The 17,034-nt window shown below is 27.4% G+C and overlaps 1 protein-coding gene across 4 annotated transcripts in view; it reads left to right on the forward strand.

Annotated features, from left to right (window-relative positions):
• Positions 1-17,034, forward strand: part of LOC111632722 (telomere-associated protein RIF1-like) — a 75,068-nt gene that overhangs the window by 12,746 nt on the left and 45,288 nt on the right. For 3 of the 4 annotated variants that reach the window (XM_023377229.1, XM_023377230.1, XM_023377227.1), the window contains exons 2-11: positions 5,670-5,795; positions 6,979-7,149; positions 7,235-7,272; positions 11,336-11,445; positions 11,520-11,608; positions 13,356-13,545; positions 15,225-15,314; positions 15,395-15,533; positions 16,213-16,364; positions 16,483-16,573. In XM_023377229.1, coding sequence (XP_023232997.1) covers positions 5,725-5,795; positions 6,979-7,149; positions 7,235-7,272; positions 11,336-11,445; positions 11,520-11,608; positions 13,356-13,545; positions 15,225-15,314; positions 15,395-15,533; positions 16,213-16,364; positions 16,483-16,573 — 1,141 coding nt within the window. In that variant the 5' untranslated portion in view covers positions 5,670-5,724. Of the gene's footprint in view, positions 1-5,651; positions 5,796-6,978; positions 7,150-7,234; positions 7,273-11,335; positions 11,446-11,519; positions 11,609-13,355; positions 13,546-15,224; positions 15,315-15,394; positions 15,534-16,212; positions 16,365-16,482; positions 16,574-17,034 lie in introns of all 4 variants that reach the window. The other variant, XM_023377228.1, reaches the window with a different exon arrangement.

A 17,034-nucleotide genomic window follows, 5' to 3' on the forward strand; every position in this document is an offset into this window, starting at 1 on the left:
ATTACTCCCACTTGATTATCATAGATGTTTTTGATAAGCTCAGCCTTCAAACATAAAAAAAGTAGATAATAGTGTAAATAAATTATTTGCATTATGTGTTTTTTTTTTAATCAGGATAAAGTACTTGCATTTATCAATTCTAGTGAGTGTTTGTCAGTTTTGGTCACTGTGATGGCATTGTCCAGAATAATGCAAGGAATAGAGTTGTAATAACCATTAACAGATAAGTGTTTAACTGAAAATTGAAATTTATAACACCGTCATTAAAAAAAATTTTTTTAACTGCAAGACAAGGACTCCTTTCCCACCTAGTGGAATCTCTTTAGTCTTTATCCAGAGCTGAATCCAAGGGGATATGGAGTGTGCATATGCACACCCTAAAATTCTAAGTAGAAAAAAGTTTTCCTGCAGTACAATTACAAAGCTAGATTTACAATTTTATTACACAATAATGTGAGTGTAGAAGACTATAAGGTTAAATAACACCAACAAAACTTTCAAAATATATCAGCAAAAATATAATTTAATATAAAGACACCCTGACAAACATATTCAATCCAAATAGGATCTGCTTCAGGTCTAAAATGTTTGATAGAATTAGAATGCAAAAGAATGAATTCAAATTGCCATAACAGTTAAATATTAGAACAAGTATGAAAATCACAACTAGGTGTTAACATTAACATTAAAAATTAAAATTAACAAATATATTTGTTACAAATCTTAGTGAATTAATTGATTTTTTTATTTCTTTTTAATGTTGTTGGGAACATTGAAAAGGGGATCACTGAAAAAGCAGAAGCATGTTTGTTTCTTCCTTAAAATTGATACATTCCCCCTTTCACTTGGCTTTAAAAATTTTAAGAGCTTCTAAAATTTTGATCAATGTGAAGGGTGTGTCAAATGAGACTGGCTTGCTGTAATTTAGCATTCATGTCTGTTTCAGAACCATATATTGTGGAGCACTGGTCTGTTTTTTGTTTTGTATGTCATATTTATGTTTTGCCAGCTGTTTTTTAAGGGGTCTCTTGGTTGAACGAATGTACAATAGATCTTTCTGAAATCTGTCGTCTCTCATAAGTATACTATATACCCCTGGTGCATTATAGGTGTTAATGGCATATTTGCTGTTTCTTAATAAATTATAAACAGACAGGTTACATCTGTATGTTATCACCCAATCTTGATTAGTAGCAATTTCCTTGTACAAAGCCTTTAATCCCCAGTCATAATCAATTAGTATTTGTATTAGTTCATTATAATGCCCATAGATTCTAAACATTTATTACCATCCCTGTTAAGATTGGAAGTGGTATGTATAATCATTCATTCTTTTAATATAGTTCTCTGCTAATCTTTGCACTACTATTCTGTAAAGTACTATATTAATTTTCCGACTTTTCCAATGATTATTGACATGACTGTGTGCTGGAAATAGCCGTTACCTAATGGGTACTTTACGTGGATTCGCATTAATGTGCCAGGCCTGGACTTTAAGCGTGCACCGAATTAAATAATGACAAAGTTATTCAAAAACAATCCAATATTTAATAAAAATTCTAGTAATAACTATATACAAAATTTAGTAAAAAAATCAAATAACAATTTATTCAACGTAAATCAATAAGAATCAACCCGACAAAACTCAAATCAATCTATTTTCTAACTTAACTCTATTCCCCTTTGGAATTTGACAAAAATTTCAAAGACTTAACTTACGTACAATAATTCTTATTAATTAAAAGTCCTATTGTCACCTCAATATACTAGGAACCTTTTTTCTCAACTCTCAAGACTTTCTCTAATATTCTATCTACAAATTGAATAACTTCAAAATCGCCTTGGAACTACTTTATCCTATCGGACACCTCTCTCTCGTTTGCTGCTATGAAGCTCGCCACGCTCGTTGCTANGATCCACAAATCGAATAACTTCAAAATTGCCTTGGAACTACTTTATCCTATCGGACACCTCTCTCTCATTTGCTGATACAAAGCTCACCACGCTCGTTGCTAACAGAAGCTCACCTCGGTCATCTTCACTTGAGGTTCGGTCTTTATTCTGTGAGGTTACGTCACAATTCTGAGTGAGATCACTCCCCTCATTTACATACTTAATGCTAACAATAAACTTTTCCTGTTTGCCTGGCAGTCTATTTTCCGACAATACTCGTTAACCTTTTACATTATTCTTTTTGATAGTTTTCGTGATGTTTTATTCTTTAAGGTTTAGCAAGTTCCTAAGTTGTGCTTGTGGGGTCTCCCCCTTTTCTCGGTGCAGACTTACTTTTCTCCACTCAGGAGCGCAAGTGTGCGCGAATTTTATCTTTGGCGCTTTTCTCTCGCCGGTGAGTTGGTTTCTCTTCCATTTTTAAGTTTCTAAGGTGAGTGGTGAGGAAACCTTTGTCCTAACAAAACATAAGCCCCAAACAAAAATAGAATAAAAGCAAAAATAAAAATAACTAAAAAATAACGCTCGGACTTGGTTCCTTACAATTCTAGAGTAACTATGTGTCATCACTATTTTTTCAATATATTTTAATTCTTGAAATGTGCTAACAATGTTTGTGCAGTGTGTGAATGATCTTTTTGTAAGGACTCTAAATGCTGCTATTTTGCATGTATAAGGATCAAAGAGGCTGCTGGTATGAATAATGGTTGGTACCCTGGTTTATAGTAAATGTCTGTTTTGATCTGGCCATTTTTAAAGTAGATGTTCAGGTCTAGGAAGTGGGTGTGTTTGTTGCTGAATTGTTCTAGGTTAAGTGTAAGAATGTAAGGGTTAAAATTTAGGAAATATGGCATATTTATATAATTAAAAAATTAGTTAAGATTAAATTTACTTACTGTTTATTTTTTAACAAATATAAGAGCATTTAATTGCAAAAGCAATAATTAAGTCAAAGTAGATTACTTAGTTAACAAAACCAAAATATATATAGCAAAATATATATATATAGCACACCATAAAAGTCCAAATTTCAGTAAAACCTAGGATTTACATGTATATCCTAAGATTTATCAAGTTACTTTCATAAAAGCTCAAAAAAATAGTAGAAAAATTGTTGTTTTCATTGTAGTTTTCCAGTTGATGTTGATTGTGCACAGATGTTCCACTTTATTGATTTAACTTCAAGTTGAGGCCATATGAATTATTGTTAATTCTGTTTAAAAACATTTTATTCAAGGATTATAAAATGAATAGTTCCAAAATAGAATGCATTTGTATGTTGTGATAGACCTGAAGCAGGCCTGTGAAACTTCCTGAAAACATTTAGTTCAACAGTTAATATACTTTATGGAATTTACAATTTACAACACATTTTTTAACAATTTTATTTAAACAAATTGCAGATTGGTTTAAATAAAATTGTAAAAAAAATTGATTTAATCAAAGAAATTTATCCTTGGAACTTTGTTATTCATGTAGATATGCTAATTATGATGCTCTCCTAGTTTTCTAACAGAGGTCTGCAGATGTGTATAAATACAACTGATTTGTACCTGAATGATATTGTGAAGAATTTTAATGCTGTGTCATTGACATTGGATCCTCCAAGAAAAGATTGGCGTCAATTCTATATTGTATGTATTTTTAATGTCATTTCGTTGGTTTTTAAGTTGTTAACCATCTGTCTCTAGCTGGATTATTAAAAAAAAGGATTATTTTGTACTGACCCAAATTTATTTGTATGGTCAAAATTTGATTTTAAAAAATTTATCTTTGGAACTTTGTTATTCAAATTGCAAATTTGTTTAAATTTATAAATTGAATATCCAACATAAGTTGCAGCTTGTTTTATTATATTTAATTATTAACATAAAATCTCTTGTGTAGAAAAAAGTGCAGCATTTATTTGTTTCTGAACTAAAAGTTTTTTTTTATGGTATTTTGAATTGGCATGCAGAAAGATTATGTTGCATACCCCTTACATTCTGACACTGAAAAAACATTTCAATGTGATCCTGACTAAGATTATATAGTTAAATTAATGAGAGAATTATTGACAATTAATATCTTATACAATGTCTTGATAGATTTGATACAAAAAAGTAAACCAAAGACTCCAGTTTTCCTTCTTGATTGCAGTATGACCTCCCAGTGTAGACCTATTTTCAAGTTACAAGTATATTCATTTTCTTTATTTAAAAATTCGAAAACATCAAGATTGTTGACATCCAAAGGCCCTTTCAACCCAGTCTGCTTAACATTACTTGAACTGAGAACATCAAACAAGTCATTCATCACTTGGCTAAATCTACAGTTGCTTCACAATCTCTGAATGCTGTTAGCTACAAATGAGTATTACATAATGTTATAGCATCAGCTTTAGAAGCACTTAGTAGCAATGTTGCTAACTTCACTTTCATTTTTTTGTTTGTAAAAAAACACATGTGCACTCCTAAGCGTATTTTTTAAGTGAATATTTTCAGTCTCTTGTAAACGTGAAGTGTCTTGATGTAATACCAATCAACAATGCCTTTTTAGAATATAGTTTTTTTTTTTTTCCTCCTAAAGTATTTCTTACTAATTTAATCACATCGCTGAGATCAAACAAAAACACTATACAGTATACCACTAGTAGGATGAACAACGATTCACTAGTAACTGACATAAACCTGTAAAACATGATGCCAGGTAATTTTTTTAGATGGTCTGTTGGCACAACTATATGCTGAGCAAACAGCCTGGCAAAAATTTTCATCCATACTAGATAAAAATATATAAATAGTAGTGTGTTTGTATGGATTCAGCCCAATCCTGTCATGCTACCATGATGCAGAAAGGTGCTTCCCATTCCTATCTGGTCACTGTTGATGTGCAAGTAGCACCAACATGGCAGCATGTAAAGTGCACTTGCTCAGAACAAACATTGTGTGAAAATGCTTTATAGATTTTAAATTATAGTTCAAGTAGTTATTATTAACAATCACTTTGATAGTATCACAAATATCTAAGATTTATTCAAATGGAAAAAATCTGTCTTTAAAAGAAAAATTATACAAAACATTAATACTTTAGCAAATATACCTACAACTGCCATAAATTATCGGGCTAAATTTTGGATCTAATGTATTCTAATTCTAATCTATAATCATATATCCAAAATTTAGCCTGATAATTTATGGCAGTTGTAGGTGTATTTAATTAAGATATCAGGTTTCAATTGATGTGTATATTTATATTAATACTTTAAATGTTGAGATGGATAGATATAATGCCACTACATCCATTTTATAAAAACTATAAGAATGATCTACCACAGGTAATTTAGCTCAGAATTACCTTTACTGATTTATTTTGCTTTGCTTTTATGTATTATTTTAATTAGTTAAGCTATGTAATTTTTCTATGTAATTTGAAGTTTTTGTTTTGTTCCATAACTTTCAATTTAAAATAATTTGTTATTCTAAAACTTAAAGATATCAAACAATAAACTAAATGAAAACATTTTAAAATAAAGTAATTTGATTAATGATTCATGTGTAATGCCAGAAGATGATTCATATTAACCCCACAATAACATATCAAAACAACATGAAAATTTACATTACTTTTCCACAACTAAATTAAAATTAATGTGTTCACTATTTTGGTATTAGTACTTAATATATTATTTCAGAATACTTTAAATTATTAATTATTTACAGAAATAAATTACCTTCCAGATATTATGAGAAGATTGTTTAATTGAAAAAATAAAAAATAAATAAAGATATAATTATGGCCCCAGCAGTTTTGATGAGAAAATTGAAGAAAGCTGTTTCAGAAGAAGATCGCTTGGCTATATATAGGTAAAATCTCTGAATTTTTAGTTTAATAATAAATATTTGAAACATGTACAGATAGATCAGTCAGTCTTGAAGTTTAAAATATTTTAATAAATCTTAAAGGCTTTCAATCTTTTAAATAGTTTGGTAGAGAGAGATTTGTAAACATTTGAAACAGTAAATTTATTAATGATTCATAAACTAATTTTTACAAATTTTAATAAAATTGATTAAAATAAAAATGTAAAATGTAAATTAAATCAAATCATACAATCAAACACAAAAATAACAATAAATTGAATTCATCCATTTTAAACTTCTTTAATTTATTGTTATTTTTGTGTTAAATTACTTTTTAAATAGTTAAGTTTTAAAATACAGTTCTGTACATATATTAGAGAGGTTGAGGCAGACGTTTTAAACATGTAAACGTGTAGGTCGGACGTTCGGCGCCGCTTTCCCGTAAGCCTAAAAGTTTGACAATGGTGTTTGGATAGTCAGTGGAATCACGCTCGACATTCCAAACACCATCGTCAAACTTCTAGGCCTACGGGAAAGCGGCATTGAATGTCTGTCCTACACGTTTACACGTTTAAAACGTCTGCCTCAACCTCTCTATTACCAAATTTTATTTGATTATTAAAAACACTGATGTTATTAACATTATAATTTCAAAAATTTATTTAAAATGAAAAGGAAAAAATTTCACTTTTATCATTTATATTTTCATATTCCAGTTTTGTCATTTTATGTTTAAGGATATTAAAAAAATGTAAATAATGAATTAAATAATTCATTGCTTACCTTTTCTCTAATTTTTTTATTTAAACAAAAATTAACATTATAAAGAATGTATTGAAAAAATTTAAAAAGTAATCATAAATTCCAGTATAATAGATGTCTATTATAATTAATAATAATAACAAATATAACAACTTATATTATAAAATAGTAAAGCTGTATTTTTTACATTCACTCCTTGATAACAGATAACATTTTAGTAATTTGCATTTTATATTTAATCTGTTATTAGTAATTGGAGTTTTTATTTGTATTTATTATATTATTATGTTGAAAAGAGTCTGACAGACTCACCTTATCTGGATAAGGATTAAAACTATCAACTTGTAATTTTAATAATTTAAATAATGCTATTTTATTTCATTTAAAATTGTCTCCAAAAACTTATTTCTTAAATTTTTCTTAGATTTTTAAAAGGCAACAAAAATTTGTCACCGGTTTTATATAATGAAAAGACCATTCAACCCTTAATATCATTTCTGTTAAAAGATATTACTTTTTCAAGTAAAAATCAAACACTACAGTTGGAAGCCCTTTGTGTCTTAGAAATTGTTTTGTCGTATGATCAGATTTCAGAGTAAGCAGTAAATGAATATTTTTGATTTATTTTAATTTCATAAATAATTAATAGTACTATTATTTAATTGTTTTGTATATTATAGGTCATTGAAAAGTAATACATCTCAGGAAATACTTATAAGTAAGTTATTTGTTTACTTTTCTGTATTATGTAAGTTTAATAAAAGCATGAAACTGATTTTTTTAAGAAAACAGAGTTTAATTGTTTTATTGAGATTATCAAACTAAAAAATTGGCATATCTTAATACACTCAATTTTTTTAGTTTAAAATTATATTGAAACTTATTGAAATGATCAAATTTCAAAATAATTCCAACTAAAAATTTGAATATAGTTTAATATACTCAATTTTGAATGTAAACTGATAAAGTCAAAATTGAGTTATATCCAATAAATTGAAATTATTTGAAAAATTAAACTTTCTACTATTTCTCTTGAAATTCATTATTTAAATTAATGTGTAACAAATTGTATTTTCTCAATTCTAATAATCTGAAATCAAATTTTAAGGTTTTTGTTATGAAAGAAAAATTTTTAATTAATTAAATTTGTTAAGTAAGAAGTTAGGAAAACAATACAAATCCCATAAAACTGGTAATGTGTGGCAGCTCTATTTCCATATTCATATGTATGTACAATAAATATTCATTTTAATGATGCATCATAATGTTGACTTGTGAACTTGTGAGGGCATTTTAATCATTAAAAACAGGTCAATATAACAAGTTTTAATTCGCAAGAATGTCCAAAGTGGACAAAAGTATAATATAAGTAATTAAGGACAAAAAGCACATATCAAGATTAAAAAAAGAGATTAAATTAAATGTTTGTTATCACAAAGCTCATTTAAATTGATTTGATGGTTGAACAGTATAATCAAAGACATCTGTTATTTGTGCATAACACACCCCACATGGTTACTCATGATTGCTGCCAATTGTTTTTAGACTGTGAAGCTAAGATTCTGTTGATTCTAAGATATGTATCTATTTTGGACAAGTAAAAATCAGTAAAAAGTGTTAGAAACAATGAAATACAATTGTACAAATACAGTGTATTCAGAGTTCTTATTAAAGTTTAGATAATTCAAAGCTAGTAATATTTTACATTTTGAAAATGAAACTTAAAGTATCAGGTTGTAAACTGATTTATTTGAATGTGCATATGCCAGATATTCTCCAAATTACAAAATTGTCAGGTTTCATAACTATAGTGATATTTGTATCTATATAGCAGAGTTGTTTGGCTGTGATTTTAGTGTTTGTATGAAAGTTATTTTTTGCATAAAAAGTTAGTGATTAAACAAATAGAAAATAAATATAAAATATTACATCATCAAAAGTAATAAATACTGACGAATACTAGAAACTTACAGAAAGCTAATTTATCCTTAATTTTCAAAAATGGATAATTCAAATTTCTGATAATTTAAATATTTCGCATTTTTCCTAGTGTATAAACTAAAGACTCTATTATATTTTTGAATATAAGAACTCGTCTTTACAAGTTGGTCAGTCAAATGATCATAGTTTAAAAAATTTTTAATTTTTAAAAGAATAAAAAAATAAATGAATATTATTGCATTCTGCAACATTGCCATAAAAGATCCTAACATCAACAACAATCTTTGATATTTTGTTGAAACTCTACTAAATATGATAGATCTGTCTTACACTCTGTCATTTGCATCATTCATTGTACAATTGGAATATTTGTAGTTAGAAAAGTGTGTTATATAATGGTCATTCATACTGAATTATTATTATTATATTAATCTCTATGTTAAATAATTTCATCAAATATGAGGTTTTAGTTGAAAATATTTGTGGTGACCAGATGGAATTATAAAAGTTGGGTACAGGATTGTTAAGAATGGTGTTTCACAATTTATTAGTCTGTTGTAAAGGTTTGCATTTTATACCTGCTATATAAGTTAATCTTAGTTTTGGGTAGAGACTTTTTGGTTTAAAAACTTGGCCTTGTATGACAAATCAATCATAACAAGGCATTAGAAAAAGAACTGATGAATGTCTATCATCAATCCAACAAAAAAAGATTTCCCTTAATTTGATCAAAACAGTGATCACACAAAGATATTGAAAGTTGATGTCAAGTTATTGGAAGAATTATACTATAATTGTACTCTTTGAATTTGTAAACAGTTTACAGAGATTATTAATAAAAAGTTTGTAAATTTTTACTGAAATTATCGTGATTTTTCCTGGAAGTAACTTATCATTAAGATCAGTACTGGAAATGTTTCATGTTGCATTTCTTTTGGCAGTAATTATTATTATTTTTTCTGTCTTTATATACAGGTATCCCTTGTACAACACAGTAGGTTATATTCCAAAAAAGTGCCATGTTATGCAAATTTGTGCTCCGAAACAAAGGACTAATGCAAAAGGTTTGGGGTTAGGTTTCAAAAGTTAACAAATTTACTGTTCTTTTTCATTACTAAGAGAAATATGTTTATTAAAGCAATCAATAACTTATTAACAATCACAATTAAAAGTACATAATACACATATTAATATTAATTTTAGTTAAACAAGGGCATTTTCTTTTTATGATGTATTATCATTCTCTTAGCTTTTTCGTTGATCTTAATCAGAAATATCTTCATTTTTTAAAATTTTTTATATATGACAAAATAAAAATATGTTATTAATCAAAAATTTGTTCTAGCGGGTCATGTTTGTTCAATTAAGGACTGAGCAATTTTTTCCCTCTCCTCTCTCCCAGAATTTGTGTTCAAGTACTGAGATACCACTGTACTTTGTTCATCATTTTTATGAATGACTAGCAGATCCCGCCGTGCGTTGTTGTGGCTCAAAATGTATCTATTATAAATTTATAACACTTCCCTGTGGGGGAGAAATTTTTTGAAAAATTTCTCCCCCACGGGGAAAAATTTTTAAAAATTAAAAAGAAATTTAAAAATTTCTTCTTAGTGTACATTCTCTTGACGTACCCTATTAAAACGCAATCAAAAACGCAAAAACCCGCATCTAAAATAGTATAAATAGAAGCAGCGTTCTTTACGGTAAGCCTTAATCCTGTCCATCTCCTGGGGGGGATTTCGACATGTATATTATATAAAAACACGTGCGTGTTCAAATGCAGCGTTGTGTCAAAATTTCAAAGGAATCGGTAGGAACAAATGAACATTACATTTTTATTTATATAAGTAGATAGATGATGATCCGCTTTAGTTCATTTTCACAGAAAAGCAAACTTAGGGCGTCGTACTCATAGCGCCATCTGTTGGACATAAAAGCCTTAACCCTAGATGATATAATTTAATTTATATGAATGTTTAACAGAATAATATACAGCCTATGTCCACCCTGAAGTTCCATTCTAAATATTGGTGAAAGAATTTTTGAAATCGGGTGAGTAGTTTCGGAGATTACCTGCTGCAAACAAACTTACATACAAACATTACCTCTTTATAATATTAGTATAGATTATTTATCTACAGTTAAAAAAGGTTAATAACATTTACCTAAAAATGTTTAAATATACTTTACTAAATATGAAGATTAATCTATAAAAAGAAAACACAATGACAGTCTTAAAGGCTAAAACCTGAAAACAATGACAATGACACCTGGTTGATAGGAAAGCTAGGACAAGGAAGAAAATATTGCACTATCAGTTTTCATTAATCCTGACAAAAGACACAAAACAAACAAAAATTTCAATATTCTAAAATCTGTGGGAAAATTTGAGACAACATGCATGTTTACTTGAATAAAAAAATTATCAAATAAAAATTTCCACTTAAAAATGTGAAATCTTGTACAGAGGATTTCTCAAACCATGTTGTGTGGAGATATCCCCAATTTTCGAACTGTGTCGGAGCAAAATCATGTAAAAGTATCATGTACAAGGGTTATCTGTATATTATAATTTCATGTTTTAATTTTGTTTATTTTTTTTTAAATCTTAATGTATAGATTATTAATGCTTTTTAGATTTGTCCTGTTTTTAAGAATGCTATACCATTTATTCTTTATTTTAAGAATTTTAAAAGTTTTTTAATATAATAAGTGATTAGCTTCTTAAGATGAACCTTGTTTTTAAAAACATTAAGGAGTTGAAATTTATTTTTCTATAACTTTTCAATTTTATTTATTATTGTTTGAAAATCTAAATTATTTGAAAATATTATATATAGGTCTTTTAGATCAACTAAAAGAGATCACAGAGGAAAATGTTTGTGCAGAATTTATTTCTTGTTTGACAGTTTTGATATCACACATTTCTGCTGATATTTTAAATGAAAAGGTACGTTCTTAAAAATATTTTATTACTATACATAATCAAGACATAATCAATACATTTATGTTATATTTTTGTAGTTACCAGAATTATTTGAATTATTAGAAAAATGGTTAAAAGATCATCATCAGCATTTAATTATATGTCAAATTTGTCATCTGATTCATAGGTAAAATATTTTGTGATTCTATTTTGTCTTGTCTTGTAACATTAATACATTTTCTTATATTAATAGTTATTACAAATTTTTAAGTATTAATTTGTTGCAAAAAACGTGTGCTAAGATTTATTAAACTATGCTTTTGAAATCTTTTAATATACTTTTTAAAAAAATTATAATTTCAATATTAAGTATGCTCTGCCTGAGGATGAAATTTTGAAATGTCAAAAATACTTGCTTGTAGTTAAAGTCATTTACTTGAAAAATTTTAATGCCAAAAGACACTGTAGTTTATTCTTGGTCAAACACAGCTAAAAAAACCTGTTGCTGTGGATATTTGCTGTTTGTATACATATGTGTATTTATTTACTATAGTAAATAAATACGAAAACACAGTTTCAAAAAACGAATCAACTATATGTGTATTTGTTATTTAAAAATTTCCTAATTATGTTACGTGTTTAAAATTATTTCTTTCTATAATCTGATGTTTGTACTGTTATAAAGCTCTAATTCTTCAAGACTTTTGTGTAGTGTGTTTCTTGTACACACTACATATTCACACATACTATTCAAGAAACACATTACACAATATGTTTCTTGCCTGTGCAAAAAACATATTGTGCCAATAATTCTATCTTATATATTCTTTACAGGTATTTTGTTTTGTGGGCAAGTTCTGAGTATTTACTTTTTTTTTTTTAGTGTCTGTAGTTTGTATGGTATTTGGGACAGCTGTGTTAATGATATAAATGGTTTTGCTTTATTTGTTAATGAATGTAATGTCTAGCTTGTGATAGATTGTTTTGTCTGAAATTATAGCTTAGCCATAGTATCTTTTGTATGTATTGTATTCTATGGCTGAAATGTGTATTTGTAGTATAGTTCCTGGGTTGTAATAGTTTGTCCCAAATGTAAGCTTTTGGTGTTCACATTTGCTATTTCATTACATTGATGTAGTCAGTTTATGCTAAAAGCTTGAAATTTGGTGTGATGTATAGTTTCATGCATGATGTGGCATTTCTTATAAGTGGCATCTGTGAGTGTTGTCTTTTAAAATATATTTTCTGTAGTTTTTCATATTTATGATCTAGTCTTGTATGGCAGTCATGGTCCCATTTGTCTCTGTAAAGAAATACATTCAAGTCAGCTAGCAAATTGACATAGTTCTGTTAATATGATCCTGGCTGAGATTATTAAGACATCTTTTCAACTCCTACTGTCTGATGATACCATCAAACAGCAGGACTTGAAAAGATCTCTTAATAATGCTTATTAATAATGCTTGAAAAGAAGTCTTAATAATGCAGTCTTAATAATAAACTGTGCATTTTGTGTATTGTATTAGATCTAGGTCAATGTTGTATTTAAATAGCATACTGTGTGTCTACAGAGTTACAGCTTTTTTTGTAATTGTGATTATTATTTTTTTTTTCTGTAGGAAAACAGTAACATCTGAAGTCTTGAAAGTCCACAAAAAGATCAACTCTTCCTTGTAAAGAGTTTTCTCTCTTTACAAGGAAGAGTTGATCTTTTTGTGGACAACTCAGAGTGGTGTCTGTTATGTTTTGTTAAAGTTGTTCACACTTTGGAATTGTTCTAGTTCTGTGTATGATTAAACTTGATAGTATATGGCATAAATCAAACAGATTAGAAATAACTTTAAGATGATAAATGGATGTTGTTAAAAACTTTTCAAACACAAATTAACATTTCTGATTACAATTATTGAAACTGTTTAACTTAAATTTTATAGGTTAGTAATGGATTGTGCAGATGTCATGATCCCACATGTAACTACTTGGTCAAAATGGATTTTAATGCCAGTTTGTCATCAAAATAATCAAGTTCGTGAAATTGCAATGAAGAATTTAGAGCTTTGTGTCCCAATATTTATGATGACTGAAAAAACTGTATTGCCAATTGTAGTGTCTGAAGTAAAAACGGTAAGTTTGTTATTATTAATATAATTGTCATTTATTTATGTTTTCAATGATTATAAAATATTGCTTAGTGAGGCTATCAGTTGTTTTTAAACTGAATACAATAATGCTTTGACTTATGGAATATGTCTCATATATGGTGATTCTTCATACTTTGAATTTAATTCATTCCAGGAAGCTGTTTGAACTCTGAATAATTCAAAATCCAAATAAACTTTTTTCATTAGAAATAATGGAAAACGAATTAATCTATTTCCAAAATTTAAACCATACCCATTTTGATAAATTTAAAACAGCAAATACAAATAATTTAAGGTAAAAATAACAAAATTAAATGCCCTAATAATAAATTGAAACATGAAAACCATAAATAAAATATATAAATAATGTATAATAAAATGAAAATTGCATTAACTAGTTGCATACTATTGACTTTCACATATTAAACTTGGCTGCTAGATCTGCCACACCTATATCACTTTAAAGTTTTGTGATATCTTACTTTTTCACCTCAATCATCAATATTACAAATGTCTGAGTAATGATAGAAGAACAATGATGAATATTAGAGGTATGATTGGATTTGTGCTACTTATGCTTTTGAATGTTGATGTATTTAAAAATCAAAAAAACTAAATTGTTGGCTGTAAACCTGCTGATGAGGGACCGACAGGTCCAAAACATGATATTGTGTAATGTGTGTTCAGATGAAAAATAAAGACTGTTTTTTTTCTGATATGTTTTCTTAAATTGCAGAACAAAGTCACCAGTATAATAAGTCTTAGTAATAAAATTAGTTCCTTGTAGACAAATTAAGTACTAAACATAAGATAAGGACACAAAGGCATATAATTTTATTTATCAATATTACAACCTTTCTCTTAGACTTCATTGCTTTCAAACACTTTTCGGATGCTGTGTTTTATAGGTAAAGGTTATATTGGATTGAACAGAAAGATTTTGTGTATTTTTTAACAGCTGTCATTGCTTAACACAGATGTGTAATTTAATTATAAATTATGAAATTTAACACATTATTGCTAATGTGAGATTGTATTATTTGTTTAGAAGCTTGCTTTAAACTTTTTACTTCACATTTTGTTTGAATAAAATTAAGTTTTAATGTCTTCAGATAAAAAGCATTTCAGGCATTTTATACTTTATGAGTTTTGGAAAGGAAACAATGCTGTGCAAACTATAAAAAAAATCTTAATGTTTATGGGTAAGATGCTTCAGAACATCAAATGTATCAAATATGGTTTAAAAAGTTCCATTTGGCTTTGAACTAAAGGATACAAAATGTATGGGGTGCTCAGAAGCTGTCAACAAAGGAAAATGGCAGAAAGAAGTTGTCAAAATTGACAAATTACAAACACTATGTATAAGCAAACACACCAAAAATAATGTGAAAACATCACTGAAAACATGAGAATGAGAGAGAACTTGGATACACAATAGCTTGTGTTTAACCATTTTGATTTCAGTAAAATGTCCAGTTCCAGTATTAATATTTACTTTATTAGCATTAGTGTTATCTTGTTTCTTTAGTTTATATGTAGGCATTGTTTATTATAGATAGGTTTTATATAATTGCTTGTTTGATAAATGAAAAACTGAGAATAAATTCTCCTTTTTTTATTTATTATATTAAAATTAATTTTTAATTTTTTAATGATTTTCAGAATATTGTGAAAGAAATGAGTGTACTGTATAATGTTGACAAGTTTTATGTTTTGAAACTTTGGGGAAATATTATTACAGTCTTAGGAAAGGTAAGTTTGTAGTGATTTTTATAATGTTTAGCGAAATATGTAATAGAGTTTTTAAAAATGAAATCTTATTTATTTTGTAGATCTTGCACAAAGGAAGTTCATTTATTAATTCACTCTTAGAAATCATTGAGAAAGCCTTTAAATCTGAAGAAGAATACATTCATGCCGAAGCGTTGTGCACATGGCAGAATCTTATAAATAATTTCAGCACAGATTTAGGTACTGTTTATTTTTGTAAGATATTTTCAATGTCAGTTAATATTTTCTTACATTTTTTCAAATGTTAAATTGATTTTAATATAAAAAGCTAATTTAATTGAGCAAATATAAATTTTAATTGCTTATATAAATGTATTGAATTATACATTCATGTATAAAAATAATCTAAAAGCTCATACAGTAAAACTTGTATAAGCTGGAACCACACAGTACTGAATATTTTTTATAGTTTGGCAGGTTTCTAGTTTTTTTTTTTTTTTTAACATAAAATCACTTTCTGAAGAACTTTTTCCTTTTAGATAAGTTTTCATTTTAGAATAGAATAAATTAATTATCTATATTAATTCTGATATTTCAGATCTCACTGTAATAGTAAAATAAATATAAAAAGTTTTAAGAAAAATTCACAAATGCTGTTAACTTATAAGGTTGAAAAGATTCAATCTGAAGTTTGAGTTAAACATTATTAGCAGTTTATGTAACAATAATTGATAATGTTTTGCTAACAGATAAACATAAATTTTTACTTAAATTAATAATTTATTTTGTCAGCAAATTTCTAAATTATTATTACTATTTTACTATTTGAAATTATGTTTTGAGTATTATAAGTAATATTTAGATTTTAGATTTAAAACTTGTGATTGAACATCTTACATATATTTATTTTCTTATTTAGAAATTATGGCTAATCACAAAAGATTAAAATTGCTTCTGCAACCATTAAAACTGAACAAGATGTCAACAGAAAGAATTGCTGTAATAAAATGTCAAACTTGGTGGCATTTGATATGGCAGCTTGATAGTAAATTATTTCCTAATTTTGAAATGGTAAAGCATTCATTATAATTTGTTTCAATTATTATAAAATAATTTTACTTTCTAAAATTTTAAATATATGTAAACTTAACAATAATGAAATGAATAAAAATTATGAAATGTTTTCTAGGTATGTATTCCTTTGCTACAGTTTGCTTTTGCATCATATCTTAAAGATACTGATACAAATACCCCATTATCTCCTGCATTGACAAGATCAGGTAAAAATGTTTCTCTCAACTTATTTACTGTATATTTCCGTGGACAAGGTGAGGTATAAATTTTCGTCAAAGTTTTATAGTTTTATCAAATATCTGTCCTATAAGACAACCCCCAAACTATCAAAGGCCTATGAATTTAGTTTTGATCAGCGATCGTCATCTGGATAATAATATTGTATAGCATATATGAAATTATGTCCTATTCGTAATTTTTCAAATGAACAAATTTTATTTTCTTGCATCTGGCAGCACTGCTTTGCTATTGTTGCAAACATTTGCATGATTCAGGCATTCGGATAGTGACCTTGAATATTCACAAAAATGTTGTATTGGCTATTCTATTTTGTGGACATACCCTACTCTCTACTAATAAATAATTATGGTTTGTCCATTTTTTTATAATGATTTTAATTTATATAAATTTCAATCAAATTTTTTTTTTTTTTTTTTTTTTTTTTTTT

This window comes from Centruroides sculpturatus, unplaced genomic scaffold (genome assembly GCF_000671375.1).
Source record: "Centruroides sculpturatus isolate CEXI.00-Female unplaced genomic scaffold, Cexi_2.0 scaffold839, whole genome shotgun sequence".
Taxonomy (NCBI): domain Eukaryota; kingdom Metazoa; phylum Arthropoda; class Arachnida; order Scorpiones; family Buthidae; genus Centruroides; species Centruroides sculpturatus.